This window comes from Bombyx mori, chromosome 15 (genome assembly GCF_030269925.1).
Source record: "Bombyx mori chromosome 15, ASM3026992v2".
NCBI classification, from domain to species: Eukaryota; Metazoa; Arthropoda; class Insecta; order Lepidoptera; family Bombycidae; genus Bombyx; species Bombyx mori.
Genome location: NC_085121.1, coordinates 15,159,945 through 15,177,393, shown reverse-complemented (window position 1 = coordinate 15,177,393; position 17,449 = coordinate 15,159,945). Strand labels below are relative to the sequence as shown.

General features: G+C 39.1%; 1 protein-coding gene across 10 annotated transcripts in view; it reads right to left on the bottom strand.

Moving 5' to 3' along the window:
- Positions 1 to 17,449, bottom strand: part of LOC101736960 (FERM, ARHGEF and pleckstrin domain-containing protein 1) — a 71,568-nt gene that overhangs the window by 8,006 nt on the left and 46,113 nt on the right. For 9 of the 10 annotated variants that reach the window (XM_062672746.1, XM_012697351.4, XM_012697354.4 and 6 more), the window contains 7 exons: positions 9,232 to 9,441; positions 8,113 to 8,206; positions 7,277 to 7,424; positions 4,839 to 5,001; positions 3,594 to 3,661; positions 1,783 to 1,963; positions 910 to 1,047 (listed from right to left, as the gene is read on the bottom strand). In XM_062672746.1, coding sequence (XP_062528730.1) covers positions 910 to 1,047; positions 1,783 to 1,963; positions 3,594 to 3,661; positions 4,839 to 5,001; positions 7,277 to 7,424; positions 8,113 to 8,206; positions 9,232 to 9,441 — 1,002 coding nt within the window. Of the gene's footprint in view, positions 1 to 909; positions 1,048 to 1,782; positions 1,964 to 3,593; positions 3,662 to 4,838; positions 5,002 to 7,276; positions 7,425 to 8,112; positions 8,207 to 9,231; positions 9,442 to 17,449 lie in introns of those variants that run through there. The other variant, XM_062672751.1, reaches the window with a different exon arrangement.

Genomic DNA, 17,449 nt, shown 5'->3' with positions numbered 1-17,449 from the left:
AAAGGTATTATACACTACTCGCTTGTGTATACGACTGTCGCGCCTCCGCACGTCTCATTTAACGGTTTTATTCCGCGCACTTTTTTCCACGGATTTTTTCTTACGGTTTTACTATCACATTTTTTTCAGTTCGGGCGCAGCAAAATCCCTATCCCCTCCAAGCCTGCCGTAAGAAACTTCGTTCCAATAACTGCTTTGTACACAAATGATAGGCAATAAACATATTCGATGCGCAAAAAAAAATATATTTCTAGATCTATTAAAATCATTTCAATCCTACAGCTAGATTCTTTAAAATAGATTTTTTTTCAGGTATTTCAACTTTAAATTAGTCTAGTGTAAAGTTCACGCATTGTCGCTTAGTCACGTTTGTCATTCAAGCGTCGATATGCATAATACTATGCGTTGTTTTTAAACAGTCATTAAAATATCGATAATATTTTTAATTACCGGTCAATTTAACCGAGCGCAGTCTAAGGAATAGGTATACAAGAACTGTCGGTTAGTGGTTCCTACCCGTGCGGGCCCATAAGGCACCTTTTTTTTTATTGCTTACATGGGTAGACGAGCTCACAGCCCACCTGGTGTTAAGTGGTTACTGGAGCCCGTAGACATTTACAACGTAAATGCGCCACCCACCTTGAGATATAGGCTCTAAAGTCTAAATTATAGTTACAACGGCTGCCCCGCCCTTCAAACCGAAACGCATTGCTGTTTTACGGCAGAAATAGGCGGGGTGGTGGTACCTACCCGTGCGGACTCACAAAATGTCCTACCACCAGTAAAAAGCACCTAATAAAAGACCAGTAAAAGTCCACAGACTTGGTTAAAGGTTGAAGCAGTCTGCGCCGCACGGATAGGTGTTGTGTCATCAAGTTTGCTACTATCGTATTAAGGTGGTGTCCGTACCAGCAACGTGTCTTTGTAGATGACAGAGCGTGGCGTGGTTCTCGCCATGCTGTAGCTGCTGCCGGGCCGCCTCCGCCAGCGCGCCGGCGGTCTCCAGCGCCGCCGAGCACCACGGACCGGATGATTGCTTGCACAGTTCTGTGTTAACATTTTTACTGTTGACTCATCTGGACAGATAACCTCGCGACCCGATAGAGAATACATCAAGATGTATGAAGATGACTATTTTATTATGCACCCCTATCAACTGTTTCATATTTAGCGAATGACTTTTTTTCTCTTAATGAGTGGATTTTTTATTTATTAAGACAGGTAAGTGAGTTCACCGCTCACCTGGTGTTTAAACCAAGTTAGAGCCCATAGACATCAACAACCTAAATGCCTTCCTTCACCCACCTTGAAACCGAGGCCTGCCTTTTTTATTGCATAATGATTAAAAAAAAAATTTTATTTGCGTTTCATTTAGTTTTTATTATACGAGGTCAATCCTGAAGACTCTCCACATGTACCTCTGCTTAAAATATACTCAAACTAAAAACTCAATACTCAAACTCAAAATATGTTATTTAACATAAAGACATAGAGCCTCTTGTACTTGTTTTCCTTTTCTCTACCAAAGCTGATAGCCTTAAAAGGCTATTTCAGCGTAACCTCAACTAGTAGGCGAGCTCACGGGGCTCAAACCTGACGACGTTACTAACACGAACCCTAGCAAGAGCCGTGCTTCGCAGAATCTACCACCAGATCGGAAACGCGACCCACTGAGAAGATCCGACGAGAAACTCAGTGGGCTGTGTCTGAGGGTTAATTTACTCGTCGAGCCCTTCGTTGCAAGCGACGGGTTCGACGAGAACGATGACCAGTCGTACTTGCCTTGTGCGAGGTGGTGGTAGTGCAGCAGGCGGTGCAGGGGCCGCAGCAGCAGACAGGGCAGCAGCAGCGGCGCGGCGTGCTCCGTGCGCGCGCACAGCGAGGCGGCGGGCGCGCTGCGGCGCCGCACGCTCTCCACCAGCGCCGCCAGCGAGCCCGCGCGCTCCACGTACTCGCCGTACGCCTGCGCGTTATGTTGCTTTTTTAAACGATTTGATGACCCGGTAACTATAACCTTTAAGTCACCTCTTATTATAATTTATATTATTATTTTTATGAAAAATTATAATATGGAGTGAAATGAAATCTTTCTATTCGTACACTCTTGACAGAGTGGTCGTGGTCATGCATCATCATCATTTCGTGGTCACTGATGCATGACCACGAAATGAAATAAATATGCTTAATTGGAGACATTAATCAACTGGGATGAAATTAAATGAAATTAATTTAGAAAGTCGTCGTGGCCTAACGGATAAGACGTCCGGTGCATTCGTGTTGAAGCGATGCACCGGTGTTCGAATCCCGCAGGCGGGTACCAATTTTTCTAATGAAATACGTACTCAACAAATGTTCACGATTGACTTCCACGGTGAAGGAATAACATCGTGTAATAAAAAAGAAACCCGCAAAATTATAATTTGCGTAATTACTGGTGGTAGGACCTCTTATGAGTCCGCACGGGTAGGTACCACCGCCCCGCCTATTTCTGCCGTGAAGCAGTAATGCGTTTCGGTTTGAAGGGTGGGGCAGCCGTTGTGACTATACTGAGACCTTAGAACTATATCTCAAGGCGTGTGGCGCATTTACGTTGTAGATGTCTATGGGCTCCAGTAACCACTTAACATCAGGTGGGCTGTGAGCTCGTCCACACAGCTAAGCAATAAATAAAAAATAAAAAAATGAAATGAGATGATATGCGATGAAATATAATCTCAGTAAAATGGTGGTCATTTTCTAAGATCTTTTCAGTGGACTTTTCGTAGGATCCCGAGAAGTTATGTCAGCGACTTTGTTTCATTTTCCCACTTTTGTGCACTTTCACAGATATTAAACAGTTAATAAACCACCGTTGTTACACATTTAACCTGAAGAAACACTAAATAGACAAAATAAAACAAATCACAGAACTTCGCTCCTCGCGTTCCCGCCAAAAAGTCGCGTTATGTTGCCGACAAATTAAGGAGGAGTGACGAATCAACGTCAAACTGCTCGTTCGGTTACACTGGCATAACCTTTTTTATTATTGCTAAGATGTGTGGACGAGCTCACGGCCCACCGTGATGTTAAGTGGTTACTGAAGCCCATGGACATCTACAACGTAAATGCCGCCACCCACCTTGAGATATGAAGTCTAAGATCTCAGTATAGTTACAACAGTATAGTTATAACCTCTACAGCCCAACCAGTTCAGCTAGGAGGAAAAAAAATAGTCAAACGACATACTACTAGTCAAAGTACATACCTACTAAGCTGAACTACATTTTAATTGCTATATAATTATAATTCAAGTGGTCACCGAAGCCCTTAGACATCAACAACGTATTGACTTCTGTCACAAACGTAGTTCTAAGTTTTAATTTTTACAGGGGCGGGTCCCCAGGGGGCGCGCACGGCGTAATATCGCTTCGAGTCGATTGGTCGCCAACCCCACAATACTCTTACGCACGAACACGTGACTTGGTCCGGGTTAAAACTTTTATCAATAAAAATTCTCGATAAAGCATTAGCATGTCTCACAGAACATTAGACAATATACGCGATGAGATGCCACTCGTTGAATCATATTATTATCACTACGCAAAGGTACTCACATCCGCTGTACTTGATAAATAATCATAAAGATACTCCGCTATTCTTCTATATTCCGGTTCTTCTGTTTCTGTTGAAAAATAAAATATAATTCATAATTTTTGTTTGTAAGCGCGGCGTGGCCCTCCCTAGATTAGCAACCATCTCTTCTAATGGGGGTCCTGAGGAGACTAAGGAATCGGCTGGAAACGGACACGCTCTGATCATACGAACATCAGCATTCGATGGTAATAGAGCGTGTTGTAAACCCACATTTGTAAGTACCACCGAATATGAGTAGCCCACCCAAGAAGTATCCCACTACCAAGCTGAGTTCGCTCCGGTTTGATGGGTGGAATGACACTTATATATACAATTGATACTTCAAATTCATATCTTGAGGATGGTAGCGGCATTTACACTGTGTTGCTTATAGACTCCGATAACCACTGAATACCAAGTTGGCTGTGAGCTAGTTCACCAATCGATGCAGTAAAAAAAATCAATAAAATGGGGATTCACTGAGATTTTAATAGACTTTTCAGTAGAACGCGTGAAGCACCGTCCAACGATTTTAATTAATTATCCCACTTTTATGTTAACAAGTCATCATTAATTGACGTTTAAGGTCATGGCACACTGTAACAGCACGGTAACGGCATAGCTGCGGCACTGCTCTGTATTGAATGTTGGCTACCGCTAGCTGCCAGCGCGCTAACCTATCATACGACATACGATTTAAGGGTCAAATTCAAATGACAAGCTAAATCGCTGGGTTGGAGCGGTGTTTTTTTTTTTACCTACTTATGCTGATAGCCTTGAGAGACTATTTCAGCTACACCCTAACGTCTAGGTAACGGGGCTCAAACCGGAGTGTTGCTAACACTGACCCTAGCAAGAGCAGTGCTTCGCAAAATCTACTGAGAAGATACGGCGAGAAACTCAGTGGGCTGTGCCTATGGGTTAATTCACTCGTCGAGCCCTTCGTCGCAAGCGGCGGGTTCGACGAGGACGGTGACCGGTGCTTCTGGTACCTAAAAGCGCCGTTAATGGATCAGGAGGATCCGTAATGACGTAAGCGAGCGAACGAGCGTTGCCGTTGCCGTGCTTGCATAGTGTGTCATGACCCTTAGACGTTCGCTTCTCGCGTTCCTGGAAAAGAGTCGGCTCGTACAAGCTGCAGGCGGTAGTTCTTTTTGACGGTCAACAAGTATGTAATTTCATTTATGTTGAATAAAAATTGTTTTGATTTGATTTGCAGACGTTACCGGCGGGGCTGGCGGTGAGCGCGCGCTCGAGGCGGTGCAGGAAGGCGCCGGCGGGCAGCGCGAGTGGCTCCAGCGCTAGGCACGCGCGCGCCAGCACACCGCCCGCCCCCGCCTCCCCGCCCCCGCCCGCGCCCGCCAGCGCCGACACCTCGCGGCCCCACGTCTGTACGGAGCACACTGCGCTATCTAAATAACTACAAGGCACGCGGCGCGACACAGAGGGCCTAGCACGAATGACTATCGAAAATGTATTTATTTTCGTTTCGCAATCGATTCGTCACGTTTTCGAAACTTATACTCATAATCGAGAGCACGAATTTTTTTTTTTGACATATTGTAACGTAAATCTCGAAAAACACAGTAAGTAATATTTCAAAATATATAATAAAAAACTGAAACTCAAATTCAAAATAATTTTAATACAGATTTTCTATATAAATTTAGCGCGATTCCCCCCCTTAATTATCAAATTGTCCCCTTGTGGGGCGTGAGTCCCACCTTGGGAAACATCGATCTAATGTAATGGTCCGTTTTCGTATCGATACATTTACATTACGAATTCGATAGATTTTCGTGCCTGACGTACCTACTGGTCGCTGGCGGACGCGCTCGCCTCCGCGAGTCTGGGTTGCGGCGACAACGTACCGATCACTAGGGTGAAACGATTTGTTCGTTCGACAACCTACACATTCGAACTAGTTCGTGAAGCGGTAACCGATCATGAATTTTTCTAATAAGTACTTAACAAATGTTCACGATCGACTTCCACGGTGATGGAATAACATCGTGTAATAAAAATCAAAACCGCAAAATTATAATTAGCGTAATTACTGGTGGTAGGACCTCTTGGGAGTTCACACGGGTAGCTACCACCGCCCTGTCTATTTCGGCCGTGAAGCAGTAATGCGTATCGGTTTGAAGGGTGGGGCAGCCGTTGTAACGATACTGAGACCTTAGAACTTTATATCTCAAGGTGGATGGCGCATTTATGTTGTAGATGTCTATAGGCTCCAGTAACCACTTAACACCGGGGTGTGAGCTCGCCCAACCAGCTAATAAAATAAATAAAAATGATTTGCTTGACAAGCCCGTTGAGTATTCATTTAAACGCTTAAGCGGTGTACGAGCGGTCAAAGTCAATAACATCATAATGTATAATAACCGGCAAACTTCTTGAGCATTTGTTGACGTAGTGGGGGTAAGTTTGCGCATGGTACACTCACGTGCAAAAACATTACTTACTCTGCGTCATAATGCTATTAAATTATTAAAATCAACATATGTATTTATTTATATATTTATTAGAACATCAACAAAACATATAGGTTAATAATTGTAATAATTTAATCTTGGGGTAAAATAGATATTCCTTCTATTAAGTCAAAACTAGAGCTGTTGCCAGGTCTTGGTTCAGTTAAAGCGAAGCTGGTATTTGTAATTTTTTTTTCGTTATCATAATCTTGACCATCATCATCATCACTGTTTTCATCACCCGAGTCGCTATCATCGTGATGAGTCGACATAGGGCTCATCGGCGTAGTTTACAACTCGGTCGATTCGGTCTTCTTTTTTGTCTATAATTAATTATTTTTTGAAGATATTCGATTCGTAGTAATCGAATGTTACTTTTTTCATTTACCAGCTTCCGATTATTTTCTGTTCTTTTTTTCCATCTGAAGCCTAGCTCTTTCATAATTCGTCGTAAGCTTCATTCCGAGCCATTAAAATTTATATCTTCTTTAAATTCTTCGAAGCCTTTCTACGGTACGGAGTTTCGCTGCTTGTTATGTAGTTATTATGATTACATATTTTTATTACAGATTGAACGAAACTATCCATTCCGGTAACTTTCTTCTTCCCTGATCTTTTCTTACCCGGAGTCCGAAACACGGCGAGCAAGCCAGAGCCTTTAGCTTCGTTAATAATGCACCTAACAGTACTCACTGATGTTTTTGTTGCTTCCGAAGTCTGTTTTAATTTTTCCATATCATTCTTCCCCTGTTTTATAATGAAGTAATATACGTCGTACACAAATTTTCTACCCTTTCTTTTAAGTACTACACCAGTTTGTCACGGCATAGTGTATGTTTTATAAAAAATCAACAAACACTCAACAATTCAATGGCAACAAAGTCCACAAGCAATTATAACAAATAACTTAACGATTAATAACGATAGACTTTCCACTGTACGCAAGCGTACTTTTGGGAGCAAGCGGAATGAGGGCGCGGTGCGGGACGCAAGGTTCGACTGATCTACCAATAACGCGCTCGATACGATTTCCCCTGCCGTCGCGCCTCACCCTCACCACCAAAGTGACCTAAAATTCGGTTCTGCGCAGTCAAGGTCATTTGCTCAAGAAGTTTGCCGATTACTATATCCGGTTTCAGGTAGCCATTTATCGCCCGACTGGAGGGTGAGAACAAAAGATCACTTACGACCGTGACGTACTCCAGGTCCCGCTTGTAGGTCCGCTCGGTCATGAGCAGCTCCTTGGCGACGAAGTACGTGACGTCACCGCTGCGTCGCCGCGCCGCGCCGTGCCCGCCCTCCTCCTTCAGAGTTCCCAAAATGTTCGAAGATATGCTAAAGAGAGAAATTAAAAAAAAAACTCTTAATATGATTTTTTACTTGCTTTTATTAACTTCACTAGTTTACGATATCGTCAAAACTCATAAATGCGGGGAACGGACCGTTTAGAGTGAAAGGGATGAATGTATAGAGAAGAAAGGGACGGAAGGGAGATGGAAAAAGATGGAGTACGGGCATTAGAAGGTGAACAATTACGACGTGTGCTAAAAAAATTTTTTTTTTTTTTTCAAAAAAAATTATTTTACTTTGAGCTAATTCCATAAAAGCTTTAGTGGCGATTTGAAATTTTAAAAAACTATTTCTAATAAAGTTTTTTTCTTATTATTACTCGATGGCAGGCAGTTACTGTGAGCCATGGATATCTAAAGCACAAGGGCACAGCAGATCCGCTGCCAAATATTTGAGGTATTTAGATTTGTCTCAACTAGTAGAATTTATTTAGAATTTATTTATTTATTATCAGCAAATGCAACATACATTTTCTTCTTCATTACTGTAATTCATTACTGTAAGCTGATTTTTTAGCTCTGTTTGTGTCAATTTTAGAACTTTTCACGTATTGATGAGACATTGGAACTTAAGTCAATATAGCCAATAAAAAAAAAGAATTACAATTAAATTAAACTTATCGATAGATCTTTTAATGAACGCTGGCCAAAAATCGAGACTGCCTAAAACGAACCTATTATTGTTCTTCCTGGTGAGTGTGTCGCCCGTGTCGCTTTCCCCCCCGCTTAGCACTTCCATACTGTTCGTAGATTCGGATACTATATTTACTGCAACAAAAAAATAGTCGTGTATTTCGCAATTTAATACTAGTTTCTATTTTTCTTTAGCAACTCTTGTGGAAAAGGACTTTTTGGCGGGAACGCGAGGAGTGAAGCTGTGTGATTTGTTTTGTCTATTTAGTGTTTCTTCAGGTTTAAAAACGTAATAAGGGTGGTTTATTAACTGTTGAGTGATGATACTTATCGGTGAAAGTGCACAAATGTGGGAAAATCAAACAAAGTCGCTGAACATAAGTTCTCGGGATCCTCCAAAAAGTCCAGTGAAAAAGTCTCAATAAATGACCACCATTTTACTGAGATTTTATTTCATACCGTATCATCTCATCTCATTTCACTTCATTTCATGCCATGTTTCATATTAATCAATTTTATTTCATTTCACTTCATATTATCATCTATATTTTTCATAAAAAATATGAATATATATTAAAATAAGACTTGACTTAAAGGTCTTATTTACCAGGTCATCAAATCCCTTAAAAATTTTTGTGGAAGAGCTACCGCCCACCAAATTCCAAATGTGACTCTTGCAAACAAATTTTAGTATATCTTGTGTACAAGACGCCTCCTTCATATAGGATTAATATTGTGTAAACAACATTAGTTTAATAAATTTAAATTAATAGAGTGTAGATTGAAGTCATCGTGGCTCTTAAGACCGTGAGCTCGTCCACCAATCCGAGCAAAAAAAAAAAAAACTAGAGGCCTTTCTTCCAAAGAACGAGAGCGCCAATTAATACTCCGAACACGTCATTATACTCGCGCTCCTGTTGGCTGGTTATAAGATATTAAAAACTGAGATCTTAGACCTCATATCTCAAGGTAGGTGGCGGCATTTACGCTGTATATATTTTTTTTCTTTTTTTTTTTGTTGATTATGCACTGTCGATTGCACCTATAATTTATGTGACATCTGACATGTACTTTTGTCAGTTTGTCAATGCTTTGTATTGATGATCACTTCGTTGGTGCAACTTAATAAATAAATAAAATAAATAATTAAGAACACTCACCGTTAACATTTCCATTGATGACGTCACTGGTAGCGTTTTTATCGACGTCCTTAGGGTGCGCGCTATCGAGCGCGTCGTGCCCGTTGGACATGGCGAGCGCGCACGCAGCGGACGCGGACGTCGGATCGACATCACGCTCGCACGTCGAACTGGGGGACATGCAGAGACTCGCCGATGAGAGCGTGTTGTCATCCTCGGGTGATAATTCGTCTGTTCACGAAAAAAAAAACAATTATTCGTTAATTGAACCGCTACGTTGAGCTAGAGAAATTAGAATGGTCATTGATTGTTAAATTATAATAATAATAATAATATATACATGCAGTATCAAAAGAAAACAAATTATACAAAAAGAACAAAACAGTGTGAAGTTTTTTTTTTAAATGAAGCAATACTCTATTATGGATATTCAGATTTCTTACAAAATTAAAAATGTTACTACAATTTACTCTAACTCAAAACTATAATATAAAAAAGAAAACCTGAAAGAAAAAATAAAAAGATTAAAGGAAAAACAAATTTTAAACAATAGCTAAAAACGTACAAGTATCTGAAAAAAAAAGGAAAAAAAGTAAATTAAACACCCTACAGCATTTAGATATTAAAACTCACACTTCAATCCATTTCGCAGCTTATCCAATTTAGGGGGGAAATGTACAAGAATAATACAGTAATAAATAATACATTCCGCACTTCAATGCAAAAGTGACGGTACTTTAGAAAATGTACTCAAAACAGTTCACACAAAGTCGATAATAGATATTTTCGAATCTTTACTCCATCACAAAATGGAAACCCAAGTAACTTGTAGTAAGAATATTTTCAACATTTTATTGATTAATTTTGCAATGAAGGTCCTTGTTGTGAATCTCAAACCGAAATCGGTCAGTGTCACCTATGGACAGCGGCAATGACAAAGACCGGAATTTTCTATATTTTTTATTTTTTTTTATTACCCTTGTAGGCAGACGAGCATACGGCCCACCTGATGGTAAGTGGTTACCGTCACCCATGAACTTCAGCAATGCCAGGGGCAGAGCCAAGCCGCTGCCTACCTGCCTATAAAATGTTTGTCGATCAAGAACGAAATACATAACCGGATGAGTTATATTATTCCGTCACTTTTGCATCCGAAGAACGTTGTCGCAATTAAAGATTCGTTAATTTCATTTATTTATCGTTTAACTAGCCCCCGAGAGGGGGAGGGCGCGAGACGCGGGGACACGCACTCCAACTCACATATACATACAAGTCCATATAAAGGAAATACAACATATTTTTTTTCTAACAATAAAATAAATAAATAAACACACACACACACACATAATTCGTTTTGTCATACAGATATTTTGTCTGTGAACATTCAATTGTGAAATTAATTTGAGCTTTAAGTACCAGTAGCCTTAACTGAGTTACATAAATTACTAGCGACCCGCCCTCGCTTCGCTTCGGAAACTGTAATTTATTATTGATTTATCCACTATTTAATGGATGTTATTATACATATAAACCTTCCTCTTCAATCACTCTATCTATTAAAAAAACCGCATCAAAATCCGTTGCATAGTTTTAAAGATTTAAGCATACATAGGGATATAGGGACAGAGAAAGCGACTTTGTTGTTGTAGTGATAGATTGGATATACGATATGCTTTGAATATGACTCTAAGTTTGAAGGGTTTTCTCGCATCACTCTAAAAGCTAGCTATTTTTGGTGTAAGGGGCACTTTTTATAGAGATTGGAAATCAGTTAAAAAGGTAAAGATTATGAACTGTGTTCGAAATAAAACTCGCACGAACACAGGTGAGAGATGGCGCGGGTGAGGTGTCAAGTAGAAAACATATAAATTCGTAAAGCCTCAAATGAAACACCAAACACAATACACAAATCAGGAAAGATAGGAAATTTATAATCTGCAATTTAACAGGAAAACGGAAACTACATTCGAACCAAATACCACGGTAGTTGATAAAAATAAAAACTGCTAAAGTACCAATTCTTGAAATTATATCGCGCCAAAGATTTCAACACTTACATCCACTGTCAGAAATCAACTTAAGCCTCGACTTAAAGCAATAAGCACGCAATTGTTCACAGACAAAAATTCTGTAAGACACAAAACAATTACAAAAAAAATCTCAATCAATACGTGTGTAACACGATACATTCAATTTAAACCGTAACAAAGGGCAGCCATATTGTCTTACTTCGAATACGATACCTTTTCAGTATTAAATTTTTGGTTGCCGCTCAATTGTTGACACATGAACGGAAATTCGCCATCGAGGGGCCAGTTGTTCTTGGTGCGAGTTTTTTAACGTCTCGATTGCGTAAAAGTTAACTCAAATTTGTATGGAGTTGGAACAGCGCCCCTAGCGGCAAACGGCGGGAAGCTGTTCCAACTCCATACAAAATTGAGTTAACTTTTACGCTATCGAGGAGTTTGAAAAATCTCGCACTAAGCACACAAAGCTGGTTATCGTCGAAGTGTGCAATGGGACTTCCGAAGTGTAACGGATCCCTATTCCCTACTAATCGGCCTATATGTGGTTGCCGGAACACCCCCTTCATAAACGGAAAAAACAAACCCTCGTGTTCTTCCTCTATTCGTAAATAAGTGTATTCGGTTCACAGTGAAATAACGGTATCATATTTCTTAAGCGAGACAATACGACCACAGGTTAAACCGTTTACGATACATAACATTTGAATAATTATTATTTAAGACAATCAAGTTTTGAACGTACCAATTAAAGATATATTTAGAACTAACATTTCTAACCATATCTAAGAATCTCTAAAATTGCTTCACGCCACATTCTCATTGCCAATTGAACACTATTCAGCTGAGGATCATTTTATTTTTATAATACGTTTTCATTTTAAAGAAAACGGAAATTTACTAATAATATTAATTTTCAACGAATAAAATACGCGGATTCAGTGATGCTCAATAAGGAAGTACAGTTTTAGGGCACAAAGATTCAATAAGTAATGTTCATTCAAACACGCATCATTCGCAACTGAGTGAAATACAAAGTCCCTTTTAAGCTAAATTCTTCCGTACACTGAATCAAGTCAACAAAATAAGTATTTACTAACGAATAATAACAACGAAACACTAATTAAGTGCTTAATAATAATATTAATAATCAACTAATTCTAGTTAAATTTTCGGTTATTTGTTTTCGATTTATTTTTATTAAATTTACTTCAAAATATAAGAGATATTATATCGATTTTCCCGATAAAAAAACCAATTTACGTAATTAAAATACAAATAGTTTAAAAATCCGTAAAAGAACGTATTCAAATAGGTTTGTCAGAATCGTGCGAATTAAATTAATTAAGAAACATATACTTCATTATTTTATTTCTCTCCAATAAATCTTTTTTACTGATCAAGCAAAGATTAATTAATATCTAGTAATTTATGAAATTATTATTTAAACACATAGAATTTAAATTTTTTTTTATTGTACAGTTCTAAAGGATTATTTATAGAATGATGCACACGATACGCTAACGTGAACTTATTTCTTATTTTATTAGCGAATTAATTAAATTATTATTAACTGAAAGAAATATATGAAAAATAGCATTAACTTGTACGCTTCTAAACAGCATAATACAGAAGTATATGTATTCAAGAATATTCTGATACCTACTTATTGATGGCAGTTCAAAAATTAATTTATTTAATGAATATTTCATCTAAACGGAGAATCAATTGTATATTTATATAATTGTAAAATAATAATACAGTGTGGTGGTAGTTCTTGAGAACGTAACACTGGTAGTTTTCCAATGACAGCACAAGAGCGCATTATGCGGCATAATGCTCAACGTTGAATGTTCCAACTACAGCAACGCTTCGCACAATCGAGCACTCTCAAAAGTACTGCTCTCGCGTGATACTCGCAATCGATACCGACTCAGTGACAGAAAATTGACAAGTGTTTTTTCTTTAAATTGGCATTGATCGAAATTTTGTTTATATTATCGTTAGTAATATTATTTAATGTTGAAAAAAATTGTGAGGCTTTCGTTTCGTCGTAGTTTCTTAGAAATAATCAATGTTAATTAAAACTGTGCTAACTTAGCGCACTCTGCTGATGCATTTGAAAACTAATTCACGTTCCAATTAAGCTTCAGCATAATTCGGCATTGTGCGTCACTGAGTCGCGTTATGCTCTGTAATTGGAAAACTACCGCTTATTATGGTGGTAGCCCGTATTGTAAACCTGCACGGGTAGATACGACATTCCTGTCAATTTCGGCCACGAAGCCGTTATAAAATGTAAGGCGGTGTGTGGTGGGTTTTTGGTTTCAGTAACAAATCTCTTAGACACCCCGTAATTTCTTTTCGCTTTTTTTTTTAATTTCGTTCACACTTCAATCTATTTGCGACTTTTAGTCAGCTATGGGACTACAAAACTGTAATAAATATGTTTTTTTTAATTCAAAATTTTTTTCGGTTTTTTTTCCAACGCGAATGTTTAAAACTACTTACACAAAATATACCTATATAAGTAATGAACATGTGCGTAATAATAATTATGATGCTAAGAATATTACTCACATACATCTAGCCACAAAAGTTTACTTGTCAAAGTTTTGGCACTAAAATTGAAAAAACTTGTGGCAAGACATGTGAAGTGAAAACACATAGATGTTTCAAAACTTAATTAACATTAAAATTTTAAATTATGTGAAATGTATTTTATAAATAAAATACTATAAGCTTTAGTACATTCAGTCGGAAGGGTTTGGCACTTTATTAGGTAATAACCACCTAGTCGTGCATAACGCCGATAAATAAAATTTAAAAAAAGTATTCGTTCATATATTTTGAGCCTTCGAACACTAAAAACAAACGAACTCAGATCTTGGATCTCAACACACAAATAAAATTCACAGCCTTTACGCGTAATAACTAGTAATTTAAACAGGAAAAATAATTAATATAGATGTAGGTATATATATCTCAATAATTTTAAAAAGTTTTAAACATTTGACTAGAAAATTTTTGGCACTATTACGTGACAAGTCTACGATTAGATATCCCGGTAGCCTCAGATCAGTAAAACAAATTAGTTGAACAACAAAATTTTTGATTAATGTATGTAGCTTTTTAGTGGTTTTTTTATATTACAAGTTGGATGCGACACGTTGCGTTTTTTCAACGCATGTTTATGTACTTAATAAAAAACTAAGTTTAAGACAAATTACGCACGATATCAAAGCTGGGAACGCGCTACCCGGGAATAGATACTAGACGATAATTACTTATTTATTTTGCTAAATATTCAAAGTGACAATGTAAATATTCAAAGTAGCCTAATATATCAAACACCAGTAACAATAATTGCATAAATACGAAAGCGCCCGACAGTGCAGTGCGCACGTGATAAGTAGTTAGAAAATTTTCAACAGGCAATTTGGGGATTGGGGAGTGCAAACGATTCAACTAAATGAAAAGCTCGATTGAATTTTAATCGTTCTCATCGTCTGAGCACAGAGGAGGAGGTAGCGTCGACACGTCGAACTTTTGCTCCGGACTGTCGCTTGAGGCCTGCGAGTCAACATAGTGACTGGAATAAAATCTCTCGACGTTATTCAGACTAAAGCGCTGATCCATATCTCTGGCGTAATGCGGATCCGATCCTCCCCTGGCTTCGTCTAACGCGTTATCGTACTGCGGATAACATTCTTGAGTTTGAAACATTCCCACATCCTCGTACCGTTCAGGATATGGACTACCTCTGTACTGCTCGTACTCTTCCTTGTCGTGGGGTAATTCCGAATCGGAATAAGCAACTGATTGACTGCGCTCGAATAAATAACTTCCTGATTTAGGTATTTTAGGTGCTCTTTTGATTGTGTCAACAGGATATGCATAATCGTCAGAGTCGTCTCTGTCGCTTTGGTCGTCGTAATAAACTCGAGGTTGCGACTGCCCGGATGGTTCGCCGAGAGACTTATCCTCGGATTGACGAAAACTAGACGACGATTTGACCTTTTTTAGAGAAGATTGGCGGCTGCTTTTATTTGAATACGAGACTCTAGGAGGGCTATCTTCTGAAACATATGATGGTTCTTGCGTGTCCAAGTAAGGATGTCGAAGTCGACCCAACCTATCGAACCGAGGAAAGCCCATCTCATCTTCGTCGGCGGAAGAACCGAAACCTTGAAACTGAACAGGAGTAATACTGATCGGAAATTGGGGCGCCTCGTAATTTGCACTTTTATACTTCTGGTACTCTTCATGTCCTTCGTCTTCGGAGTAGCTAGCAACTTCTTGAGTGTCATAATTTTTTGAGTCTCCCTTGGAAAATTCTGAAGACCCGGATTCAACTTCAGGGACATAGCTATCCGAACATTCAGAGCTTTCCACGCGTCGAAGAGACTCTTCGACAATCAAAAATTTAATGCAATTTGGTTTGTCACTTTCTGAAGAATATTGACTTTTAGTAGAGTCTTCTTCCAGAACATCCTGTATTTTTTCTTGTCTTCTCCTTCCACCGACAATTTGCTTTTTGCGCCGGAAGGTTTTCATACGTTCGCGAGGGTCTCTAATAACATCCAAGGAACTATCCGTATCGTTACCACTGGGAGGGCTTTTCAAAGAAATATTTCTCGCTAGCAATGTTTTCTTCACGGGCGCTTTTAGAGGTTGAATAGGAGGTGATTCTGAACTAAGACTGCTAGAGTAGTAAGGAGAACAGCGTGACAAAGGTGTCTTGCCAGATCTTTCGGATGATTTCTTTTCTTGAAGTTCTCTATGAACCGAGGGTATTTCAGGAACTGATATCAATGGCAAATCGGAAGAAGACAAGTAATGTTCGTGGAAAGACCAACTCTTAGGCTTACATCGATACTGAGGAGAAGATTTGTATTCTTTTATTTGATTTTTCGAAAGAGTTCTATCATCGTAGCTCGCGTGTTTCGCAAGTGGTTTAAAATCTGATCTTATAAAAGGGCTGACAGTTTCCTCGCGTAAAATATTCGAAAATTCTTGGCTTTGATAACGTTCACTGTGTTTCTCTTCTTGACTATAAAGTCTAGAAGGCATGTCTATGTCTAGTTCAGGCTGAGGGGTAAAGTAGGGTTTAAAATCACTATCCTCACTCTGGCACCGAGTTGTCGGTTTCGATAATTTTTGTGATTTCTCCTCACAGCTCAAACTTTTCGGAGGACCTTTCTGGAAACGTTCATGAAGCGCATCGTGAGGGCGAATCCCTTTTAACCTCTGATCAAATTTTAAAACACCATTAGAGTGTTTTTGTAAGCTACTCAATGAACTCGAGCTCGATCGGTCGGATTTATCGCTATAGCTAATCGAGGAAGACTTTTCTGATTTGCCTGTATACGACGCTGTCAGTCTCAAAACGGACTGTTTTTCTATGACATTTTTTGTAGGAGATGTAGATTGGTCTACAGTTATTTCAATGTCATGGTCATCATCTTTGTCTTCCAAGCCAGGCGGTGGCTCTATAACAAGAGTCTCATCAGATATTATGTTGTCTTGTTCGTGCAACTCTACACGCGTAGTTGCTACGAGTGTGTGACTCGTACTAGCTGACCAGTCTGATATCGACTGGGCCAAGGTTAAAGTACTATCGCTTTTAGTACCAGAGCTACTGTCTATACCCTTACGGGAGATTGTAGTTTCCGAACTACAAAGCTTATCGTACTGAACGTTGTCCGAGCTTCTATCCAAACTGCTGCTTTTAGAACTGAATTCAGCTTTAGAAGATAGTTTAGGTTTATCACTCTTATCTATCTTTTTACTGTCGTGCGACGCTGAATGATATCCTTTTGCAGACACATTTTCTGATTTATCACTCCTAGGAACGGACACAGCAGATGTGCTTTCAGATGCGGACAGATTGGCATACTGACGTACCGTGTTTGTTCCTGTAGACCACTCAGAAATACTTAGACAGATAGAAGTATCTTCTGAATGAGAGCTATGTGTGCATTTCTTCTGAGGAAGTCCTATTTTAACCGTCCCGTCTAAATCGGTTCCAAAAGAACTAGTTTCCTCTTCGGAGTGACTACTATGACTACACCTTTTACAGGAACTACCGATACTGCCAATACTTAGCTTTCCTACCGCACGTACAGTCTCTTCTGCAGTCTGTGAGAGTAGATCATCAATGGAAGTGTCAGAATTGTTTGATCCCAAAGAATATTTTTGAGTTCCCAAATTGG